Genomic DNA, 22401 nt, shown 5'->3' with positions numbered 1-22401 from the left:
CTTCCCAAGAACTATCTTTTTTTAATAATACCGTGTAAATGTACAAGGGCAAGAATATAGGTTTGATACCTTGTCCTTCTCAAAAAAGAAAAAAAAAAAGAAAAAGAAAGAAAGAAAGGTTTGATACCTTGTCCTTCTCAAAAAAGAAAAAAAAAAAAGAAAAAGAAAGAAAGAAAGGAGGGGGAAATTGATTTGCATTTAAAGCCTGACAAATTAATATCAATCTCTGACTCCTAAAAAGGAGATTCTGTTTGACATTCTACGAATGTCAACAAAAGACCTTGTAAAATTTATTTTACAAGGTTCTCAATTTCTGTACTGAATGTTCCAAAACTGTTACCATTATCATTGCCCTCCACTTGGCATCTTTAAAGCACATTTATAAAATTATCCAATTTCAAAAATATTGAAGTATCTCCCAATTGAAATAAACCTAGAACATTATCTAACCCAAATGATTAATGTATGTCTAAACACTTCGTTTTGATCCTTAAAGTCATTTTAAGATTAGGAAAATGCGTATTATCATTTCTAAGTTGCAGAATCAGTGGCCTGTCTCATGAAATATATGATAAAGATCTGTTGTGTTAAACTAAGTCAAGAATAAAAGTTCCCAAGAGAAAACTTAACCATGACACTTGGAAGGAGAAAGAATAGTTTCAAATATACTGGTAAACTTTTTTTTTTAATTAAACTATCCCTTTATTTTCGAAATTTATATGCTTTATAAAAATTATATTAAGTCAGATTTTATATCAAATTACTTTCCTAAACATTAAGATACTGCCCCCCAGCCTCTCCACTACTACATCTAAGGACTTCTCAACACCGTGGGCAGGAAGGCAAAACGCTGGCTGCCAGCCACACCCCTGCCCTGAGCCCAGCACTACACCACAGGGCTGGCAAGACCCAGTGATGAGGACATCCTCGCAAAGCTGGAGGACCTTTCTGAAAGAAAGCCCCATGCAGCCTGCAGATCCCAGCAAGAGACCTCCTCTGGCCTTCTGCCTGGTGACTATTTTTAAGTAGTTGAGTGCTGGGCAGAGTCTGGCACCCCTGGCAGCAAGATGTTCCTGCTGGAAGAGCAGTGGAGTCCAGCTGCTCTGCTGACAGCCACTTCCAGTGTGACCAATGCTGAGGAGACAGGGGAGGCAGGCAACTCCCACAGAGCCAACACACACAGATGCCATGCACACATGAAGCCTGTTGTTTTGTCCAAACTGCAACAATCCTGCCAAGGAGGCAGAAGTCCCATTCTAAAGATAGGAAAACCTGTTCCAAAACTATTGCACTAAGGAAACAGAAGGCACATGATCTGCAGAGTTAAAGCAATGCATAATGAAGCCCCACATGTTCCAATCCTTACAATACACAGCCAGGCGTGGCAGTTGTGTAACCATACACACCACCATCAGGCCACAGATTCTCCTCCCCGCTTATCCCACAAGAAGCAGTTGATGTGCCTCTTTCATAACCAGGGATACACTACACGTCGATAAACATTTTCCTTATTTAAAGGTTCATTTACACCAAAGTTTCAAGAAAACAAGCTGCCTTGGTATTTTAGTTGGACTGACCCTCAGTCAACTATATAAGTTTCACAAACTGGGATGCTAAAGAAAAGAACATGGGTATTACAGGCTGAACTGTGTCTCCCGAAAAGACATGTGGAAATACTAACCACCCCAACCCAATCCCTCAGAACAGGACCTTAGGGACACATTTGGATTGCAGACATAGTAAATTAAGATGAAGTCATAATGAAACAGACTGGGCCCTTAATCCAATATGACTAGTTTCCTTATAAGAAAAAGGAAATTTGGGCACAAACACAGAGGAAGTGACAAGGACAACAAAGTTCAATACTGAGGTCCTGCAGGTGTAAGCACCTCCCTCAAGAAAATCCACTCTGAGATGGATAGATGGTGTTCACACTGACAAATATCCCTTTATAAAATGGAAATAACTGATTAACTTACTATTTTCTATTGAGTAATACTGGACTTCAACAACATTCATAGAAAACAGATTAAAATGAACTTCTACATACATTCAGTTCACTTAAATTTCAATGGCAAGAGATTAAAACCACCATCTGAGCCAAACAGACCCGAGAAAAGGGTCACAAGTAAACCCCCCAGACTGGCTGTGTTACTTCAGAGTACTTGGTATAAGTTATAAGTTAAGCCCATTCTCAAGGTACCATCAGATCCAGAGCTTTCCCTGTGTGTGTGTGCGTGTGTGTGTGTGTGTGTGTGTGCATGTGCACGTGCACATACATGTGTACTTATACTTTCATTTGCGGGACATGGCTGTTTTCTCCTTCCACAAAACCCTGGGGGTTTTCAATTCCCACCTTCCACTCTAAGTCAACCCAGGTTTCCTCTGCCAGGGCCTCCCCTTCACTCCTCACATTCATCATCTATCCATTCCCTGGCTTGGCTGCCCTCTGCCAAAACTATGTGATGCTAAAATGCCACATATGTTCATTCATTCATTCCAACAGATAATGAACCCTGCTATATACAAATAACTTGGCAGGAAATAAAGATGTATCAGAAATAGAGCCTAACCTTAAGGGAGTTCAGCAAGAGAAAAAACATTATGAATAAGATGAAAATAAATAAAATACCAAGTATCAAAAGTATTTTGCTTGGGGAAGTTCTAAGTCAAAAGTGATTATCTGGCTGGGCATGGTGGGACACGTCTATAATCCCAGCAGCTCAAGAGGCTAAGGCAAGAAGATTTCAAGTTCAAAGTCACCCTCAGCAACTTAGCAAGACCCTGTCTCATTTGGCTCAGTGGCTAAGCACCCCTGGGTACAATCCCTGGTATAAAAAAAAAAAAAAAGTGATTATCTGGAAAAAGCTAGGACCAGATTTTATAGAAAAAAAATAGTTAAAAGAGGAGATAAAGAATGATTAGAGGGCTGGGGATGTGGCTCAAGTGGTAGCGTGCTCGCCTGGCATGCATGTGGCCCAGATTGGATCCTCAGCACCACATACAAACAAAGAGGTTGTAACCACCAAAAACTAAAAAATAAATATTAAAAACATTCTCTCTCTCTCTCTCGCTTAAAAAAAAAAAAAAAAAAGAATGATTGGAATTTAAACAAAGAGCAATGAAAAGTGCTGTCTAGGTCAGGATTTCCTAACCTTGGCACTAGAGGTGTTTGGAGCAGGTAATTCTTGGTGGTTCAGGGCTGTCCTGGGTACTGCAGATGTTTAGTAGCATCCTAAGACTGGATGCTAATTGCACCCCTCCAGCTGTGGCAACCACAAAGTCTCTCAATACTGCCATATATGCTGGGGGTGAGGGAGAGGCAAAATCATTGCTGGTTGAGAACTAGGTGATGAAATCAGATTTGCAAAAGTATAGAAAAAGATAGTGCAGGGCTTTTGTTGAGGGAACACTGTAATACCAAAGTATCATGAATGCCAGAGCTAAAATGAAATAGTGAAATACAGGGTTAGAAGTCTGGGTCCAATTTTCAATACTATGGGCCAAATGGAGAAGACAGTTGAGATCTAGCAAATTAGTGAGCACTTACTAGATGCATCAAGCCTACTCTGAGGCTTTACATGTTTTAACTTAGTTCTCAAAACAGCCCATAGGGCAGTAGCATGTTCTTCTATATAAAGCTATCCCTAATCATATGTAAAGTAAATGTCATCTTACACAGGAGCACAATGAGGAACGAGGAGCAGCCAGGTTAGATAACTCACCCACATGGGCTGGCCTGAGATAGGGATTGGGGTCCAGGAGGGAAAACCATGTTCCCTGGGACCTAAGCCTTAGTTACTTGGTGGGAAGTAAAGGGGGAATTTGGAAGAGCATTCTTCTGACTAAAATACCACACGTTCTTCACTGGGGTGTTTGCAGAGTTAGTAAAACTGGTCTTGTTTTTTTTGTAAACTTGCCTTTATGGGCATCACTGGGGGCATTATCACTAGAACTAATTTTACCTGACAACGGTCACACTGTTGTGGAAGTGATCAACCTTTAAATATTTTTAGGTAACACAATGGTTACCAGGGAAGTCTAGACTAAGACACAGAAGAACCATGCCTTCAGCTAAATCGGTTGGCCATAGGAATGTGTTCATAACCAATTTTGTTTGTGGTCTAGCTACCACAGGTGGAATGATATGAGGGAAAGACTAAGCCAGCATCACATAAGCTGGTATAGAGGAAAGTATTAAAACTATATTAATAAAGGTGAACTAGACCTCAAATTACCTCACACATAGCATATATTTGACCTGTACTACCATGCAGAGTCTGTTCTAAAGGTTTCAGCATATAGTTTTTATTCTTATTATAATCTTCAGTTAAATCTCTCAAGTACCATGGTATAAGAAGGTCTAATTTATTAGCCACATAGGACAAAGATTTTTGACTTCTTTTTTTAAATATTTATTTTTTTTAGTTGTAATTGGACACAATATCTTTGTTTTATTTATTTATTTTTATGTGGTGCTGAGGATCGAACCCAGGGCCTCGCACATGCTAAGCGAGCGCTCTACCACTGAGCCACAACCCAGCCCCCAGATTTCGACTTCTTAAGAAACAAAATCCTCACCTAGACCCCAGCACATTCTCAACTGGTAGGACTATGTAATCAGCTAATTATTAAATAGCCTCTAAATACATATACTTACTATTTTCATGAACCTAATTTTTAAAAGCCAAGAATGCCAGAAAATGTAATCTAACTAATACTTGGAATTAATATAACAGTTATTTCAGAGCAGCTGTTAAAATCATCCATATTAGGGGCTGGGAATATAGCTCAGTGGTGAGCGCTTGCCTAACATGGGGGGAAAGGGGGCCTGCATTTGATGCTAGCACCACAAAACACATGAAGTCCACACAAGAATGGTAGGTCTGCATTTTTAAGTATTTCTGGATTTCTATAAGAACTTATAAAACATATTAACATGTTTTGATGAAGACACTTTAAATTGTTTTATGCTTGACAATATTTAACCATTTAACACCTTTATGAAGATTTTTTAAATATTTTATTTGGAGTTGGACACAATGCCTTTATTTTATTTATTTATTTGTTTGTTTATTTATTTATTTATTTATTTATATGTGCTGCTGAGGATCGAACCCAGGTCCCCGCACATGCCAGGTGAGTGCTATACCGCTGAGCCACAACCCCAGCCCTATGAATTTTTAGATGGTTTTAATCCATCCTCAAGGGCTACTAGCACAACAATGTAAAAAAATCCAGCATGTTTCAGTTATAAAGTTTTAGTGAAAATTTCCAAATTTAGGTAAATTTTGCACATTTTTGTGATCTATACAATTAAGAGATGAGAAACAGTCACTTTTGGAAGTGAAAAACACTTGGGGGAACTTGAGGGAAAATACCCAACACCATCACTATATATGTGACACAGTTTTATCAAATGACATTAGCTACAGTCACAAATCACAACCCAACACTGCCTACACCAAATGGATTACACTTTAAGACTGGAAACACTGATGAGTCTTGGGGACAGAGCCATGATACTTTTTATTTAGTCTAGAAGGCCATTCCCACCCTCAATAAAATTTCATCTAAAAAAAAATTATTTAGAGGGGCTGGGGTTGTGGCTCAGCGGTAAAGCACTCGCCTCTCACGTGTGAGACTTTGGATTCGATCCTCAGCACCACATAACAATAAACAAAGATATTGTGCCCATGTATAACTAAAAAAAATATTTTAGAAAAATTATTTAGAACTCTACTTGCAGGGCTATAAGTGTAGCTCAGACCGCTTGCCTGGCCTGCACAAGGTCAGGAGTTCCACAGCAGCACCACTAAAAAAATAAAACAAAATTTAAAAAATACTCTAGAAGAGTTGTATCACTGTATCTTAATTTAATGGCTCACACTTCAAATAACTAAACTTAGCTATTATGTTTTAAAGCTTATCTGAATAATGATCTTTTGCCAGGCCCATGAAAACAGGGGCACTTTGTTGTCCTCATATGATCCTCAAATTAAAAATTATTTTTACATTTTTTTAAATCTTTTTTTTAATACTTATTTTTAGGTGTAGATGGACACAACACAATGCCTTTATTTTTATGTGGTGCTGAGAATCGAACCAGGGTCCCACCCATGCTAGGCGAGCGCTCTACCACTGAGCCACAATCCCAGCCCCCATTTTTACATTTTTAAAGGAAATATGAAACAGAAGTCTCATGTTACCCCAAATCCTAAAATATTTCTTTATCAAGAATATTTACTGACCACTGAATGAAATCAGAACACAAAACTGTTAAAAGGCAACTGCCTCTAATACTCTTTAACCAGTAGCATTTTTACATACACAATACATAAAGCATATGACATGTGTTACATGATACACAGTATATCATGTATCATACATGTTATTTACTATATATGATACATATAACAAAATTTTACATTATATATACATGGATGTATAAATATATTTGCCCCCCATAGCCTGGAGAGTACTTGGTACCAAGCACAGAGTTCTTTCTTTCTTGGTCTCTGCCCACCAAATGCATGTTCCCACTTACATGGGTAAAGCTATTGCCCAGGCAGGAACTGCACCGGCCAGCCACTCTTGAACTTTGGCTAGCTGCTGACCATGGCATGTGAGTGGAAACAGTGTATCATCAAGCTAGAAGGTTGAAGAAGTAGTTACCCTTCTCTCTATGGTCTCTCTCCGGCTGGATGCTGAGGGCACTGTTCCAGAGGGATGTCACAGCCACCAGGTGCCAGGACCATCCACGGTAGACCAGACATTTCTACAGGTTAAGCCACTGACATTTTGTTATAACAGTTATTAAGGAAACAAACTGTAATAATCACTAACAAACATGTAGATCTGCTGTCTTTCCCTTTTCACTTCTACTTGATTTGGAAGTTCTCCCAATCATCTTTCAAAGAAAAAGAAAAAATTATAAAAACAGATTGTTTATATTACAGAAAGTCGTCTGTTTATTCTACCCATCAGTCTTTTCCTTGACAACTGGCTACTGTTGCTCTTTTTTGTTTACTGTATGCTCAAATTAATTTTAATTTAAAACCTCAATATAACCACCATTTCAAATGAACCAAAATTTAAAATCACTTCTGCTACATGCATGCGTGTTCAAGTGCTGATGAGGCACTAAGATGTTATCACATTCCATCCAATGACTAGTTACAGAAGTAGAAATTTTAAAGTGAATTAAAATAGCCTCTGTTCACTTCTTAATTGTATCTAAAGACCAACAAAGCTTGAGAAGAGTAACAAATTTCATTTAACCTGAAACACTAGAATATATCTCAAACTAGAATTTCCCAAAGTAACAGAACCTATATTTTCATGAGCTGCTCCTTGACACCATCATTGATTCAAAAGCACATCAGTTAAGCTACAATGCATGCTCTGTTACATGGTTCCTTCACATGACCAACAAAATGGGTATGGCAACAGCAAAATTTAGGGGACATAGCCTTGGTTCACAGGTAATTCCACCCAGCCATCAAGGGCAAGATTTTTCACAGGTGTGTGCCACTGTGCTTAGCTAGACTTAGCAAAAAAAAAAAAAAAAGATAATGATAACAACAACAACAAAAAACACCCATTAAGCAGAGCGCTTGCCTAGCATGCGTGAGGCACTAGGTTCAATCCTTAGCACCACATAAAAATAAACAAATAAAATAAAGGCATGCTGTCCATCTACAACTACAAATGATGATGATGATGATGATGATGATGATGATGATGATGATGATAATAATAATAATGCTGGTAATCTCATGGGAGGCCCTTTCTTCTGTATAAGAAGTGGGTGGCTGGCTGAGGAGCATATTACCTGCTGTGCTCCCACTACCCAGTGTTGCTGCCAGTGCTCGTGGGGGTGATACCCATGAGCAGAGCTCTAAATCTAGTGAAGCTAGTATATAGAAGCAGCTACTGCCCACAAGAAACTACCTATCCCACGATAAAACAAGGCCTAGAATCATCTGGGTATGATGCTGAATCAAATGGCAGTGAAAAGTTAACCCTGCTAGTATTTTTATGTGGATTGTCATTGTTTTTGCTGGTGCTCGAATTACATGGTTTATTAAGTAATCTGGCCTTAATCCTACTTTTTCTGCACAGCACTGTTATATGTAGTGCATGATTTTGCAGAATGGGAGGTTTCTCAGGAACACAAGTATCACTTTACAGCAGATATGAGTGCATCAAAAGTCAGGACAGTAAAGTCAGGCATGGTGGTGTACACCTGTAATCCCAGCAACTCAGGAGGCTGAGGCAGGAGGATCCCAAATTTGAGGCCAGCCTCAGCAACGTGGCAAGGCCCTAAGCAACTGAGTAAGACCTTGTCTCAAAATAAAATATAAAAAGGGCTGGGGATGTGACTCAGTGATTAAGAACCCCTGAGTTCAGTTCCCAGTCCAAAAAAAAAAAAAAAAACCATTCAGACAGTAAGGGCCAGAGATGTAGTTTAATGTTAGAGTGCTTGCTTAGCAAGAGGACAGGCTCAATCCCCAGACTGTCAAAATGAAAAATAAAATTGAGACAGTGAGCTACAAATGTCAAGCAATAAACTAAATGACACACTCTGATCTGCCGGGCCCCTTCAAAATCATTTAACATGCCTGACAGTATCATCTCACTTAGTCATAAAGGCCTCATGAGTTACACATCAACTCATTAGATCTTGAAACCTACCTAAGATTATGGGTCTCTAGCACTGAAAACCCCATATAGTCCACAAATGCTACAGACATAATCTAATTCTCAAGTTTTCCAAATTTCATCATGTAATTGCTTTTAACTCCCCTTCCTTTCCCCATACTGGGGACTGAACCCAGGGGCACTCGACCACTGAGCTGCACCCCCAGTCCTTTTTATTTATTGTGAGGCAGGGTCTTGCTAGGTTGCTGAGGCTGGCCTTGCCTCCTCTTGCCTCAGCCTCCAGAGCTGCTGGGATTACAGGTGTGTGCCACTGTGCCTAGCTCAAATTATGCTTCATTTTGACAATTTTTGTTTAATCTGAAAGCTAGGTATGAATCCTCCTTGTAGTTTTCTCTTCTACTCCAAAGGCACACCAGGACCCACTAGGTCTAACCAAAACCACTGAGATGATTAAATTTTGAGTATATAAATTTTTAAGTGGAAGGCATGGTCTTTTCTTTCAGGGTAAGCCTTGAGGAAAACTGCTTTATAGAAGGCAAATGGCAACATCTTAAATACACCAGGCTATTCACAACTATTTAGATGACCATCCAGAAAGTATACTCCTTATGACCAAACAAAATGCCAACTTTGGAGTTTTACATATTTCAATCCAGAATCACAAACTGGCAGAGCATACAACCCACTCTGCTTGTGCTTGCCCATTAACCCGAGCCCCCACCTCTGCCAGCCACTGACTCAAAGATTTCTGGTTATAAGGTTCATGGGTTTTCTCAGCACTGCCACATCTAGTACATTTCTGGATGAAGCTCAGAGGATGCTATTTTGGTGTGTGTAGATTCTAGGTGTGCTTGGTGACCCACAGTACTAAGAGCTTACCATCAGTCAAGCATGTATAACTCTCCCTCACCCTCCTCTAGCCATCCTCCCTGTGAATCTACCAAGCAGATTCTTCTCTGCACCTGCATTCCCAGCTCTGATGAAACTCACTTAATATCTATTAGGTCACTTCTCCCACTGCATTCATAGTTTCTTGTTCAGAAATCCTATTCTTGGCACAGATTTTTAAAAATATAACAATTCTGAAAATATGAGACATGAAATTTACTCTGAATTAATCATCAATTCTCCCAGCACAATAAAATATCTCTAACCAGGCACTTCTAAGCACCAAAGGTGATCATTCATGTTCATAATAATGACTTAAAGTACTTCAAACTTTCAACAAAGTTCAGAAACAAAGGAATATTCAATTCAATGATTAAAAGTCATAAATGCCTTTACATGATTCTAAATTTTAGGCAAAGCAAAAGGCAATAGCAATTATTTGATTAATGCATACTTTCCACCAATCCATTCCAGTTAAATTAAGATCTAATTATAGAATATTTAAATACATAATTTCTATTAAATTCATCTGCAGAGCCTCTTTTTATACAATGCATCCCTCCAAACCTAATCTGCCTGTAGTTTGTTTACAAAAATAATATCAAGTGATTCTAATTCTCCTTCTCCTTGAAAACTATTTCTGTAAACATTAGTAGAAATCAAACTTTGAGAATTGTGGTTCTCATCCCTGTTTATGCACTACTTGAGAAACTTCCTAAAAACCCATCCCAGAACTCCTGGACTCTACCTCTTATAGTGTTCCCAAACCTGATTCCCTTGGTGTTTCCAATGCACAGCCACAGTTTGGAAATGAGTGTCTTGTAACCTTGAGGACAGAACTGCTGCTCTCAGTGTTTCCAACAGGTCAACACAGAACCAGCATGGGTGCCACGTGTAGATAAGGCTGCAGGGCGCGCGGGGGGGGGGGGGGGGGGGGTGGCATGAGGGTAACATCAACCCTACATACCCACTTCTGTAACATGGAAAAAACATGTTGGAAAGTGTGTCTACCATGAGCAAAAAACATGGGCTGAGTGCTAAAAATATGTGCTGAAGACACAGCCCCTATGAAACTACTCAACTGAGTGGGTCACATTAGCAGTTATCATCAACTACAAACAGTTACCATCAACTACCCAGATCTCTGTGGGCCTTAATACATTAGACTAAAAGTCAGAGGTCTCCAAGAACCTCAACTGAACACCAAAAGGCCTCAGGGCCTTAGGATACCATCTCTCTACTTTCAACAAGCCAGAACATCAAAGTCCCAAAAACAAAGGAAAGTAACTGGGTTTGGCCGCAGCTCAGCTGTCCAGGACTTTCATGGGGCACCTCCTGGTATGAAAAATTGGACTTATTTTGCCATCAGTACAATATGGCTTCAAAATTTGCTTCCACCTGTTACCAATGACATGAATTGCTTAAGTATTCAGAGCCCAGTTCCTCATCTGTAAAAGGCACACAAAAAAACATGTGAAAAGTATTTGAGGTAGTATGTGTAAAAACAGAATTTTCTATCTATTTTCTGTCCTCCTTAGTAACTCTTCTATTCCTCCCTCCAGCCTCTCTTAAATCCCATCACACATTCTTAACACATTCCATCTTCTCCTATGTTTAATGTCCTCAGTTTAATGAAGGTATCACATACAGGTCCTCTCCAATTCTAACTAGGAGCTGGGATACTATGAGCCATGCAACATTTATTTACCTGTTCCTCTAAGACTAACATGAAAGCTTAAACTCATTAACCGCTTACTGACAACCCATCCCAAACCCACTACTGCCTACATTCAGACTCACTTCTTGAGAACAGATTTTTTTTTTTTTAACTCTCAGAGCCTTGTTCCAGTACAGCAAGTGGCTATCAAGCATTCAAGAAGATTAGAATTACTGGGGAGTTTGCTTAAAACACAAATCTCCCTCCCTACCAACAATTTAATAACTGAGTCGAGTAAGAATTCTCAATGGATGTTAAAGCACAAAGTAAAATCATTTTTTAGGAAATGGGAGACTGACCCCATGAGTTTCAGTAGTTCCTCCACCCACAATTCCACGCCTCCAGTGAGTACCTCAAATCTTCACCAGTACCAAATCCTAGGTATATACACTGTTTATATGTGTGTGTGTGTGTGTGTGTGTGTGTATACATATACAAACAAGTTTAATTTATAAATTAGGCACAACAAAGAGATTAATAATTAAAAAACTATAATAAAATAGTATGAGGGGCTGGAGTAGTGGCTCAGCGGTAGCGCGCTCACTTAGCATGCGAGAGGCACTGGGTTTGATCCTCAGCACCACATACAAATAAATAAAAAATAAATAAATAAAAGTCCATCAACAACTAAAAAATATTTTTAAAAAATAAAATAGTATTAAAAATTACTTAATACTTAAAACTTATTAAAAGTTACTAAAATTCATAATATCTGGAATACACCATTTAATATTTTTGAATTATAGACATCCACAAAACTGAATCCAAGGAAAGTAAAACCCTCAGGTGCGGTGGGGGTACAAATGTACTTCCTGATTGCAAAGAGGAAAGTATATTTTTATAAGGAGTAATCTAGCAGTCATGACTTTTAGTAAGATAAAAGTTAGCAGTAAAATATATATAAATACACACACACACACACACATACACACACACACACACACACACACACACACACATATGTGTAGCCTGTGCTCTGTAAAAGTCAATGTGATGAGGGAAAAAAAAAAAAACAACAAGATAACCACTCCAGAGTTAAAAGACACATAAATTTTGATCAAATCCTGTTTGGTGGGGAGGGGGGAAATATAAAAGACACTGTTGGGCACAACTGAAAATTTGAATATGAGCTGTTAGATGACGTTACAGAATTCAAGAATAATTATGAAATTACTGTTAATTGCCTTAGGTGAGATAATGATATTCTAACTATGAGGATTTATTCTAAACATTTCCAATATGAGGTGCAGAATTCAGAAGTGCATAAGTGTGATATATGCTATATATAGGCTTTTCTGTATGTAGCATATATCATCCCAGCGCTGGGGAGGCCGAGGCAGGAGAATCACGAGTTCAAAACCAGCCTTAGCAGTGGCGAGGCGCCAAACAACTCAGTGAGACCCTGTCTTCAAATAAAACACAAAATAGTACTGGGGATGTGGCTCAGTGATTGAGTACCCCGAGTTCAATCCCTGGTACCAAAAAAACCAAAAAATTGTAGAAAAGCTACTTCTTCAACAATTACTGAATTGCGGAATGAAGGTGTTCCCCACACTCCCTCCTACCCCCACCTCAGGCTTAGATGTTTGCTTAATAAAGAACGACGGAAATATCCATTTCCTAACTTTCCTTAGACCAACTCCCCCGGGCTCTAATTCTTTCAGTCTATGGTAAGGCTGGGAATCTGCATGACAGCGCGCCCTTTGGGGTTTCCAAACACAGAAGCTTCTGGGCCCCATTTGAAGAAAAAGCTTAACAGACAAAGTCTGGCCTGCCTGCCTGTGTTCTGCACTTCCCAGAAGACTATTACTGGCAGGCTTCCCATGCTATAGTCTTGGGGTCATCTTCATCTTTCCTATCCTCTTTCTTGTTCGATGTGTTTAAAACAAAATGGGGGTGGAGGGACCAAAATGATGACAGAAAAAAGCATCCAAGCTCCAGTACCTATGACTTAGGATTCTTAAGAGCAGGTGGTCATAGCAACAAGAATACCAACTTCACGCCCTTCCAGAAGTGCAGTGAGGAAAACTCAGGTTTTCTTGTCCACTATCCCATGAGCTGAATCCCCCACTTTCGTGCTAGAAAGGAGTGATAAGCAGTCTATGCTCTGTAAATCCAGGACCAAGATAACGAGGAAAAAGCAAAAAGAAAACAATGTTGCACTTAAGACAAAAAGTTATTTGATGTTTCAAGATAAAGTAGTATATACTAATTCTCATTATTAAGATTTGGATCTGAAGTGTGGCTAAAAAAGCTCATGTGTCAAAGGCTTGATCTCCAGTGCAGATGTGTGTGGAGGGGTACTTTGGAAGGTGACCATACCATGAGGGCTCTGACCTCATGAATGGATTAACCCATTTTGGAAATGGCCTCATTGAAGGAAGCAGGCCATTGTGGGCATGCCCTTGAAAAGTATATTGTGTCCCCAGCCCCTTTCTCCCTCTCTACTTCCTGGCCACAGGAGGTGAGCAGCTTCACTCCACCACACACTCTTCATGGTGTTCTGAAGCCTCACTGCAGCCCAGAAACAAAGAAGTCAAGTGCCCATAAACCAAAACCTCTGAAACTGAGGCAGGAAATAAAAACGGGGACCTGAGAGAATGAGGATTCCACCACCTCGGGTTAAAACCCTAGGCTAAAGTTTTAGTTGCTGCTTCTGACTGCCTGAACAGAAGGCCCCGCCCACACCTGGACACCTGCTGCTGCTGCCCGGCTTCCCTGACTGCCCACCCAACACTAGTCAACTCCAAACTGTCGTCTTGAACCCAAGCAATTCTTTTAAGAACAAGTACAGCACAACTCAGGTTAACAAACACATTAAACCACCCCATAATGGAAATAAGAAATAACCAATGAAAAGTTAATTCTTCATCAAAACAGTATAAAAACCCTTAAACAGCCATGGGAAGCACCCTCTTTGGGAATCCCTCCCACACCGTAGGAGCTTTCCTTGCTTTCTTCTAATAAATCTGCTACTGAATTTTCCCCTCTGTCATCTTCCAGTGCATGAGACAAGAACCCTTCAGCACTCTCAGGACCTTGTGTTACAAAACCATAAGCTAAAATAAACACTTCCTCCCTTGAGTTCTTTACCTCAGGTATGTTGTCACAACCATAGAAAGCTGAATCCTCCAAGCAAATCCTATCTTTCCCAAAAATTCAACTCAAGCCAATAAAGAAAATACACCTTAATCTTAGGAAAAAAAAAGAAAACTCACTTAACAGAATTATTTACCAAAGCACTTAACATAGCAGCTATCATTCTAAAAAAAAAATTTTTTAAACACTAACTTTTCAAAGTTAAAAACACATAGAATACATTACAATAGCTGACTGTGAGGTTCTATCCAAAAAAAGAAACTAATCTTGGTAAAGAAAAAAAACCTCTAAAATATACAGCTTTAAAAAATAAATTCATTGTTTTAGTTTAAGAATAAAAATTTATAATGACTGCAAAAAAAAGACCACTTTAATATATAATTTTAGCTGCATTAAACTCAAAATTAGTTGATAAACCAACTTAACAAATTTCTCAGCAAGTTTACTATGGTGTAAATTTGAATATTAACTAATAATCTATGTAACCAACTAGTAGGGGGGGAATGTAGCTCAGGAATAGAGTGCCTGCTTAGCCCTGGGCTAAGGCCCTGGGCTCAATCCCCAGCACTGCAAAAAAAAAAAAAAATTAACTAAAGGGAAATAAAATGTCAATCAATTTCACTCCTTATTTGATAAAGATAATATTAGGAAACTGATACTACCTGTTGTTTTATAACTTGCAGAGTGATAAACCTGTTTTTCTTTTCTGCAATACTGGAAATCCAACCAAGGGCCTCACATATACCAAGTGCTCTACCACTGAGTTACACTCCAGGCCTAAAATGAATGCCAGTGACTGTTCTCTGTATACCATGCTGTCATATGTGTACATGTGTACACGTGTATGTGTGTGTGTGTGTGTGTGTTTAATTATCTCTCATAGTAATAAAAAGTGAAGTATCTTTAGGCAACTAGTCAAATGTCACTGAACTTTTTAAATTTTTATGATTTTTTCCATAAACCTCAATTTTTTCAAAGTCAAACCGAAAAGCCAGTATTTTTCACTAGAAGAAATCAGATAAATGGAACATCATTTGCTGAGAGCACATGTAAAGCCAACCATTGGAAAATGACAAGGCTAAGGGGCACTTTCTTTCTTTCCTCCCAACATTCCAGAATTTACCAGGTGCATAGGGCTAACTAATTAACATATGAATAAAGTAGGCAAAAATCAAACAAAGCAAATACTGTTGAAGGCAGAAATAAACTACTTCTGATTTCTGACACATGTCAGAAGATGGACTCCTATAATATAGTTTTGATGTTTTGGTTCTGGATCACTCTGAAAATACTACGCACATTACTAGTTGCACCTTTACTCAAAAGCAGGTCATTTTTTCCACTATGTTCCCTTGAAATTCACCAGTTTTTACTGTTAGTGTTCACTCAAAAACAAGTAATCTTCAGATTCTCTTTTTAATATACATTCTTTAGAAAGAAGTACCTTTGTCTAAATTTAACTCTCGGATCCTCGAAGCTAAGCATGTATTTCTAGATTTTTCAAGTGAGGAGAAAAATGAAATAAATCAGATGAGGACTTTACGTGGTTAAATCTGTTTCTTTTGTCCTTGATGGTATCAAAAGGGTCTTATTCATGAAAAGATTAAGTATCATCCTAAATTTTCTTCTAGTGTTTTTACAGCTTAACATTTTATATTTCATCTTTAATTATTTTCAAATATTTGTTTGTTTGTTTTTTGCAGTGCTGGGGATGGAACCCAGGAACTCACATACGCTGGGCAAGCACTCTCTTGCCCACATTGATAAATAATTCTTTTTCCCTACACCGATTGCAAATGTCACCTTTACTATGTACTGAATTCTCACAAATGCTACCAATTTATTCCTGGACTCTTTTATTCTCTGTCACTACCTATTTAATTTCCCTGCCAGCAGCACATTGGTCTAATTGTTGATAGAACATATCTTCTTTCTGATAGGGTAAGACAATTTCCTCTTTTTTTGTTTTTGTTTTTGGACTACTTGTTTATTTACAGTTCTCAGATCAATTTTCTCAAGTTTATCAAACAAATCTCCCTGAGGGGGCAGAAGTGTAGATTAGAAGTAGAGCACATGCCTAGCATGTACAAGGCCCTGGGTTCACTCCCCAGCACCACAAAAAAAAAGCTCAATATCTTCTTAACCCTACATCCCATTAAGTTTATAGATAAAATTTTAAAAATACTATTTTACAATACTGAGATTTCTACCCAGTAATAAGCAGTTATATAAAGCTTCCTACACCCACCCCCCCACCCACACAAAAAACCTTCTAATGTAACTATGACTGGTACCCTGGCTCCAGACAAATGAAATGTCCTTATCTGTAATATAGTATTTCCATTCTTTAATCACAAAATCTTAAGAACTACAAGAACATTACTAATCACTTATCCCAACACTGCTTGTAATCCCAGTTATGTTTTCCTCAAACCTATTAAAGGAATCATTTCAAAATTCAACAGAATTATTATACCTTTTACATACAATAGCATCATAAAAGTACTATTTGTATTACACAAAGGCAAAGAAATGACCTACAATTTGTTTGCAGACCATTTCAAATTTAGGAATCTTTTTAGGATGAGATTCATATTTGGACTTAAACAGAAACTCTGAAATACCTAAGTGCAAACCCTTAAGACAGCCCCAAGAAACTTCCAGACACTCAGTTTTCAAGGTAAAGGTATTTAGCTATGGCACTGTCTGGGGACCAAACTCCATAGTACCAAGTCACTCCTTTCCCAGTTGTTCCACCATATTTTATTAAGAACACAAATCGAATACCCATCCCCAAATGGAATAAGCTTGAAACCCAATTCAATATGCTTCTCAAGCCTGGCTGCCTGTCTGATCAGCTGTGGAATTTTGGAAGCTATGACATTTGCATTTTGTGGTGGGAATCTTCTCTGGAAGGTCTAGTGCCCAGGCACTTCTATTTCTAAAAGCTGCAGTAGGTTCCAGTCTCAGCCAGAAATGAGAACCACTATTCTAAAACATCCAATATGAACAAAGACCCAAAATATACTAGATGCTCCCTACTTACAGGGATGAGATAGGGAGAGAATAATTAAGGGGAAAAAAATCTACAGCAGCCCAGTCACATCCAGCACTGACTATAGAGCTGTGTTCTGATTATACCTAGTCTCAACACAGAAAAATACTCTAAAACAAAGATTTAGAGTGTTCAGGTGCCATAATAAAATGTAAAATGCCTTTTTCTTTTTTCTTCCTTAAAAGCCACCCTATAGCCCACCCCATCTCCCAAGATAAAGAACAGCTAACCCTCACTTTAAAAATAGGCACCACTATAAAGAATTAAGTACATTTTATTCTACTCTATCAAGGAGAAGAATGCAAGCACACACATAAAAATAAATAAACTCTAAGTAAGATTAATGATTTGGTGAAGAACGGTTGCTCCCTGACAGAGAGAACAACCACTACATTAAGCACAAAGGTGACACAAAGGCACAGAAAGGATAACAACCAAGAGTAACTTACATATGACAAGCAAGATGCAAACTCAATCAATGTTCCCAGCCTCAAACCCTCCACGAATACAATCTCACTTTCTAATAATGACAACACACTGTACTGAAGTACAGCCTGGAGTGACTCAGATTTCTGTTCAGAGTGACTCACATGCCCATTATCCCTAGGAAAATCACCTGAAAAGTAGAGCACACAAAGCCACACAGTAAGTTACATGTTTAGTAACCAGTGCTAGTGAAGCACGCATTATATAGACCTTGTCCACACACCAGTGCTCACAGAAACAGGCTCACGATATCAAATCATTACACACAACTATTCTTCCATGCTCCAATTCTCACCCCATCAAAATACTTTCTTACATTCTGTAAAATCACTTGGCAAAAGAAATGTCAAGTATATACCATCATTATAAGAAAGACAACAGGCAAAGAAGTGTATGCTTCAATACCAGGAGTGACTAAATGTTCTTAAATAGGCAATGTGCTCTGTCCAAACAAAACTCAAATAATTTTAGAGCTTAAAAAGGGAAAGAAAAATTATGTGAAAAGACAGTTTATTCATGGTTTAATAGAATCAGTTTTGACAATGTACAACTTCACTGACATATTTTCTTAGCAACGTAGCCCAAATCAAATGATAGAATTCCTGGACCTTTATCTTTATGTCATGTGACCTTATGAAATAGCAATTTAAATCACAAATATGATTAAGGAACCTACAACCCCAGAAGATCTGCTGTAAAAACTGAGGTGATGTGTGTTTACACACAAAGACAAGCAACTGTTTGCCAAGAGATGAAAACAAGAAAAGAATAAAAACCTTTCTCCCAACCTCTTACCTATGAATGATTTCGGTGCAAGCAACATGCCTAGCAGGTATTAAGGAGCAGACCTTGTTCCTGGAGCATTTCCAACAAAATCAGCCTACTGAAAAAATAAAATTCTTTTGAAATACAGCTATGCAGGATGAAACAGCATGGCTGAACTAGCATATCCTTAAACACCTTAACCCTATGGATATTTAGAGCTATATTTGAATCTTTAAAAAATTAGACATACTAAAATCACAGGCACCACACACTCAAATTTCATTGCAGACCTTCAAAGTTACACGAAGATCAGAAAAATAAGAAAATAAACCACGCCATTTAAACAAATTCAAAAGCTAAATTTACACCTAAAATATACTTTTCTATTTGTCCCAAAAATCTAGACTTCTATTTTGCCAAAATACAATTAAGATTCAGCTGAATAGGGGAGGGGAACTATCACTTCATTATGTTCCAAAAGCTTACTGCTAATAAACGCAATGGATTACATTAGAAATGATTCTCTCCGGAATTTTAACCTAACATCAGCATTCATATTGTCCATTCATATTCATAAGAAGTCTAAGCCATGGAGATAGGTGACCTGAGTAGAAGCCTAGTTACTAATATATGTTGTTCAACTCAACTAGTACTTGAAAGTCTCTCCTTTTCCTATACTTTTTTTCTCTCTCCCCATTCACTATTTGAATCTTGCCAGCCTCCAAGAAACTCCAAAACAGGGGCTGGGACTGCGGGAGAAGGGAGCGTGGAATGGAGTTCTAAAAGGAAAAGCAGCAAGGGTATCAAAGGTATCAAAGCATACACAATCTTTGATTCAAAATAAAGTGGCGGGGGGGGGGTGTAAATGTCAAATTCAAAACATTGCAAATTTTCATTTAACTTCAAGCTATGCTCACAGCAGCTAAAAGTTAATCATCATGTTTTTCTATTTTATTCCCCTATTCTTATAAACTTCACAGGAAACAAATTATCTGCAGACAAATGCAGTTAGAAAAAATGGATCTTGGTTCAACCAAGAACACCAGTAAACAACTGTGGGAAGACCAAGAATATCAAGAACCACCCTCATTTCCCCAATCCTGAATTTGCATATAAAATGTGTAAGACAAAGTTCTTGCATTCATTCTCATGTTTTGACTTAATTCAATCCCATGCTTTCTGAAACATTTTTATTTAAGATTCAGAACTGATATCTGAACAAACTAGCCAAAAGACAATGAACCTTCTCAGTGTTAAACTGAGTATACCTCAGGTACCTGAAATGCTGAGGCCTACAATCTACTGGGCATATAGGAGCTGGGGCAGTCTAGGCCTTCTCACAGAAGCACATACATGAAGGGCCTTTCCCTATGTAATTTGTCTTCTGTAAGATTTTTTTCCTCTTGCAAACACTCTCAACTAAAATTCGTTTCCTGAATGTACACACAAGCTCATGTGAAGTTGGAGGGCACAGACTAAGGTTTCAGTGGGATTCTTTACTCGGTGTAGCCACTAAGGTAATCAGATAAGGCTCCAGGGAGAAAGAGCACCTGCAAGTGGGTTTTGAGGGATTCACCTGGCACATGGAGAATTCAGATTAAGAGTCAAGGGCCGCAAAGCCGAGCTTGAGTCTTGTGTAAACAGTAATCACACACTGGCTTCGCCACCCAAAACAGAAGATGTGTCTAGGGTAGCTGAATTTCTAGAGGTGAGTTAATAGCAAACGCTTGCTGCCATCACACACATCCAATTTTTACCTGTCACTAAGAAAAGGGCACGTCTAAACCAGAAAAAAAAGTCATTTTTCCTTCAAGGAGGGCAGCGGTTTGGAGTCATTCACAGGGGCTGGGACTGCGGGAGAAGGGAGCGTGGAATGGAGTTCTAAAAGGAAAAGCAGCAAGGGTTTTCCACAGGGCCCCACACTGGCCACTGCAGAGAGAAAACGGGGTAAGAGGAGACATGTCTCATCAAGGGGCAAACCGAGTGCAAATCGGCTGGGGAAAACCAGGTCCCCCCGCCCCCCGACCCCACCACCAGGACGCGAGTTGGGGTGCAGACAGAGAGCGCCAGTGGCTGATTACCTTGGGATATAGTGCAAAGGGACAACCAGGAGACAGAGGTCTGCAGAGGAGGAGGGGAGGGAGGACTGAGGCAGGGTCTCCGCCAAGTGCGAACCAGGGATGAAGACAGGCAGACAGAGGGACCTGGGCATCCCTGGGCCAAAAGGCGTGGCCAGGATCCGGATGGAACCACGGTCCCGAGGCGCCCGGGGAGTGCGCGGCCACCCATCCTCCCGCCCCGGCCCGTCCGAGCGCCCGCCGCCGGCCCCCGCCCCCACGCCCGCAGAGCTTACCTCCACACCTGCCCCATCTGCAGCAGGTGGATGACCGACTGCCAGATCCACACGGAGAGGCGGCACAGGCGCTGCGCCCCCGGCGTGGCCGAGCCCCCCGCGCCCGGGCCGCCGCGGGCCGCGCCGTGGCCGTAGCCGGCCCCCATCATGGGGGGGCCCCGGCTGCTGAGCCCCTCCACGGCGCCCAGCCCGCCGCCCGTGTAGTCCTGCACGAACCAGCGGAAGCTCAGGCTCTGCACCAGCAGCGACGGCACCAGCACGAAGAAGAGGGTCAGCCCGAAGTAACCGTAGTCCCCCTTGCGGTAGTAGTCGAGGGCCAGCCACAGGTCGGTGCCCACGTCCCCGAAGAAGACCAGCAGCGCCAGCACGATCCACAGGCAGTCGAGCCACGGCCGCTCCACCTGCGGCGGCTGCGGACGCGCGGCCGAGGGCGTCGGGGGGTGGCGGTCGGCGCCGGCGGCCGCGGGCGGCTGCAGCGGCTGGTCCCCCCCGTCGGCGGCGGCGGCGCTGCGGCGCGGCTTCTTGCCCAGGAGGGAGCGCAGGCAGGCGGAGCGGCAGCCCCAGTAGCACGAGGAGGTGTTGCAGCAGTGGCAGATGTGCAGCGAGCTGCTCTCGCCGGGCTCGCTGCCGTCGCCGCCGCCGCCGCAGCCGCCTCCCCCGGGCTCCCCGTCCTCCTCGCCGCCGCTGCCCACCGCCTCGTCCAGGTTGTGCAGCTGGGCGAAGCCCACCCCCACGCCACCGCCATCGGATTTCGCCGCCATCTTGACTCTCTTCCCAGCTCCGGAGGTTGGGGGGGGAGGGACGGGTGGGGGGAGAAGGCTGGGACCGGGGAGGGGGGGAAACGAATGGAGAGGAAGGGGGGCGGGGAGGAAGCGGGGGAGCAAACGAACGAGGGGGGAGTGGGCCAGGGAACCCCCTCCGCTTCCGGGTGGTTGGCGTCACTTCCGGGCGAGCCCCCCAATCGCACGGCGCCCGCAGCTCCCCGGCCCTACCCTCCCGGCCAAGATGGCCGCCCTTCAGTGCCTCAGCTGCTGGGCGGGGGGCCGGGGGGTTCTCCCCGCCAGGGCTCCCCTTCCCCTCTTCCGTTGACCCCGAAACCCATCAGGTTGACCCCTCGGCGTTTCAGAATCCCGCTGGGCCGAGTGAGGCGGTCCAAAGTGCTCCCTGGAGGGGGCAGTGCCAGACGTTTTGGGGTCCCCTTCCTCAGCGTCGCAGCTCACAGCTTTCCTCCTGGAGAAACGCCCCCTAACACCCTCCCAGCTGCTGGCGAAGGGGCGGGGCCTCTGAGGGAAGGGGCGGAGCCAGTGCAAAGCAGGTGATTACGTGTCACTTCCGGGAGATAGGATGACCTCATTGTGTAGTTAGACACCCCCC

General features: G+C 41.2%; 1 protein-coding gene and 1 long non-coding RNA gene across 2 annotated transcripts in view; both read right to left on the bottom strand.

Annotated features, from left to right (window-relative positions):
• Positions 1 to 20742, bottom strand: part of LOC110599386 (uncharacterized) — a 73048-nt gene extending 52306 nt beyond the window's left edge. The window contains exons 1-2 of the long non-coding RNA XR_002485325.3: positions 20432 to 20742; positions 18705 to 18792 (exon numbers count right to left, since the gene is read on the bottom strand). This is a non-coding gene — a long non-coding RNA (uncharacterized LOC110599386). The remainder of the gene's footprint in view (positions 1 to 18704; positions 18793 to 20431) is intronic.
• The window catches only part of Xkr6 (XK related 6), a 270046-nt gene extending 248177 nt beyond the window's left edge, over positions 1 to 21869 (bottom strand). The window contains exon 1 of the mRNA XM_078030785.1: positions 21028 to 21869. Coding sequence (XP_077886911.1) covers positions 21028 to 21788 — 761 coding nt within the window. The 5' untranslated portion in view covers positions 21789 to 21869. The remainder of the gene's footprint in view (positions 1 to 21027) is intronic.
• Between the last annotated feature and the right edge of the window lie 532 nt (positions 21870 to 22401).

Source organism: Ictidomys tridecemlineatus, chromosome 14, assembly GCF_052094955.1.
Source record: "Ictidomys tridecemlineatus isolate mIctTri1 chromosome 14, mIctTri1.hap1, whole genome shotgun sequence".
In the NCBI taxonomy this organism is placed as follows: Eukaryota; Metazoa; Chordata; class Mammalia; order Rodentia; family Sciuridae; genus Ictidomys; species Ictidomys tridecemlineatus.
This window is presented reverse-complemented; position numbering and strand designations above follow the sequence as displayed.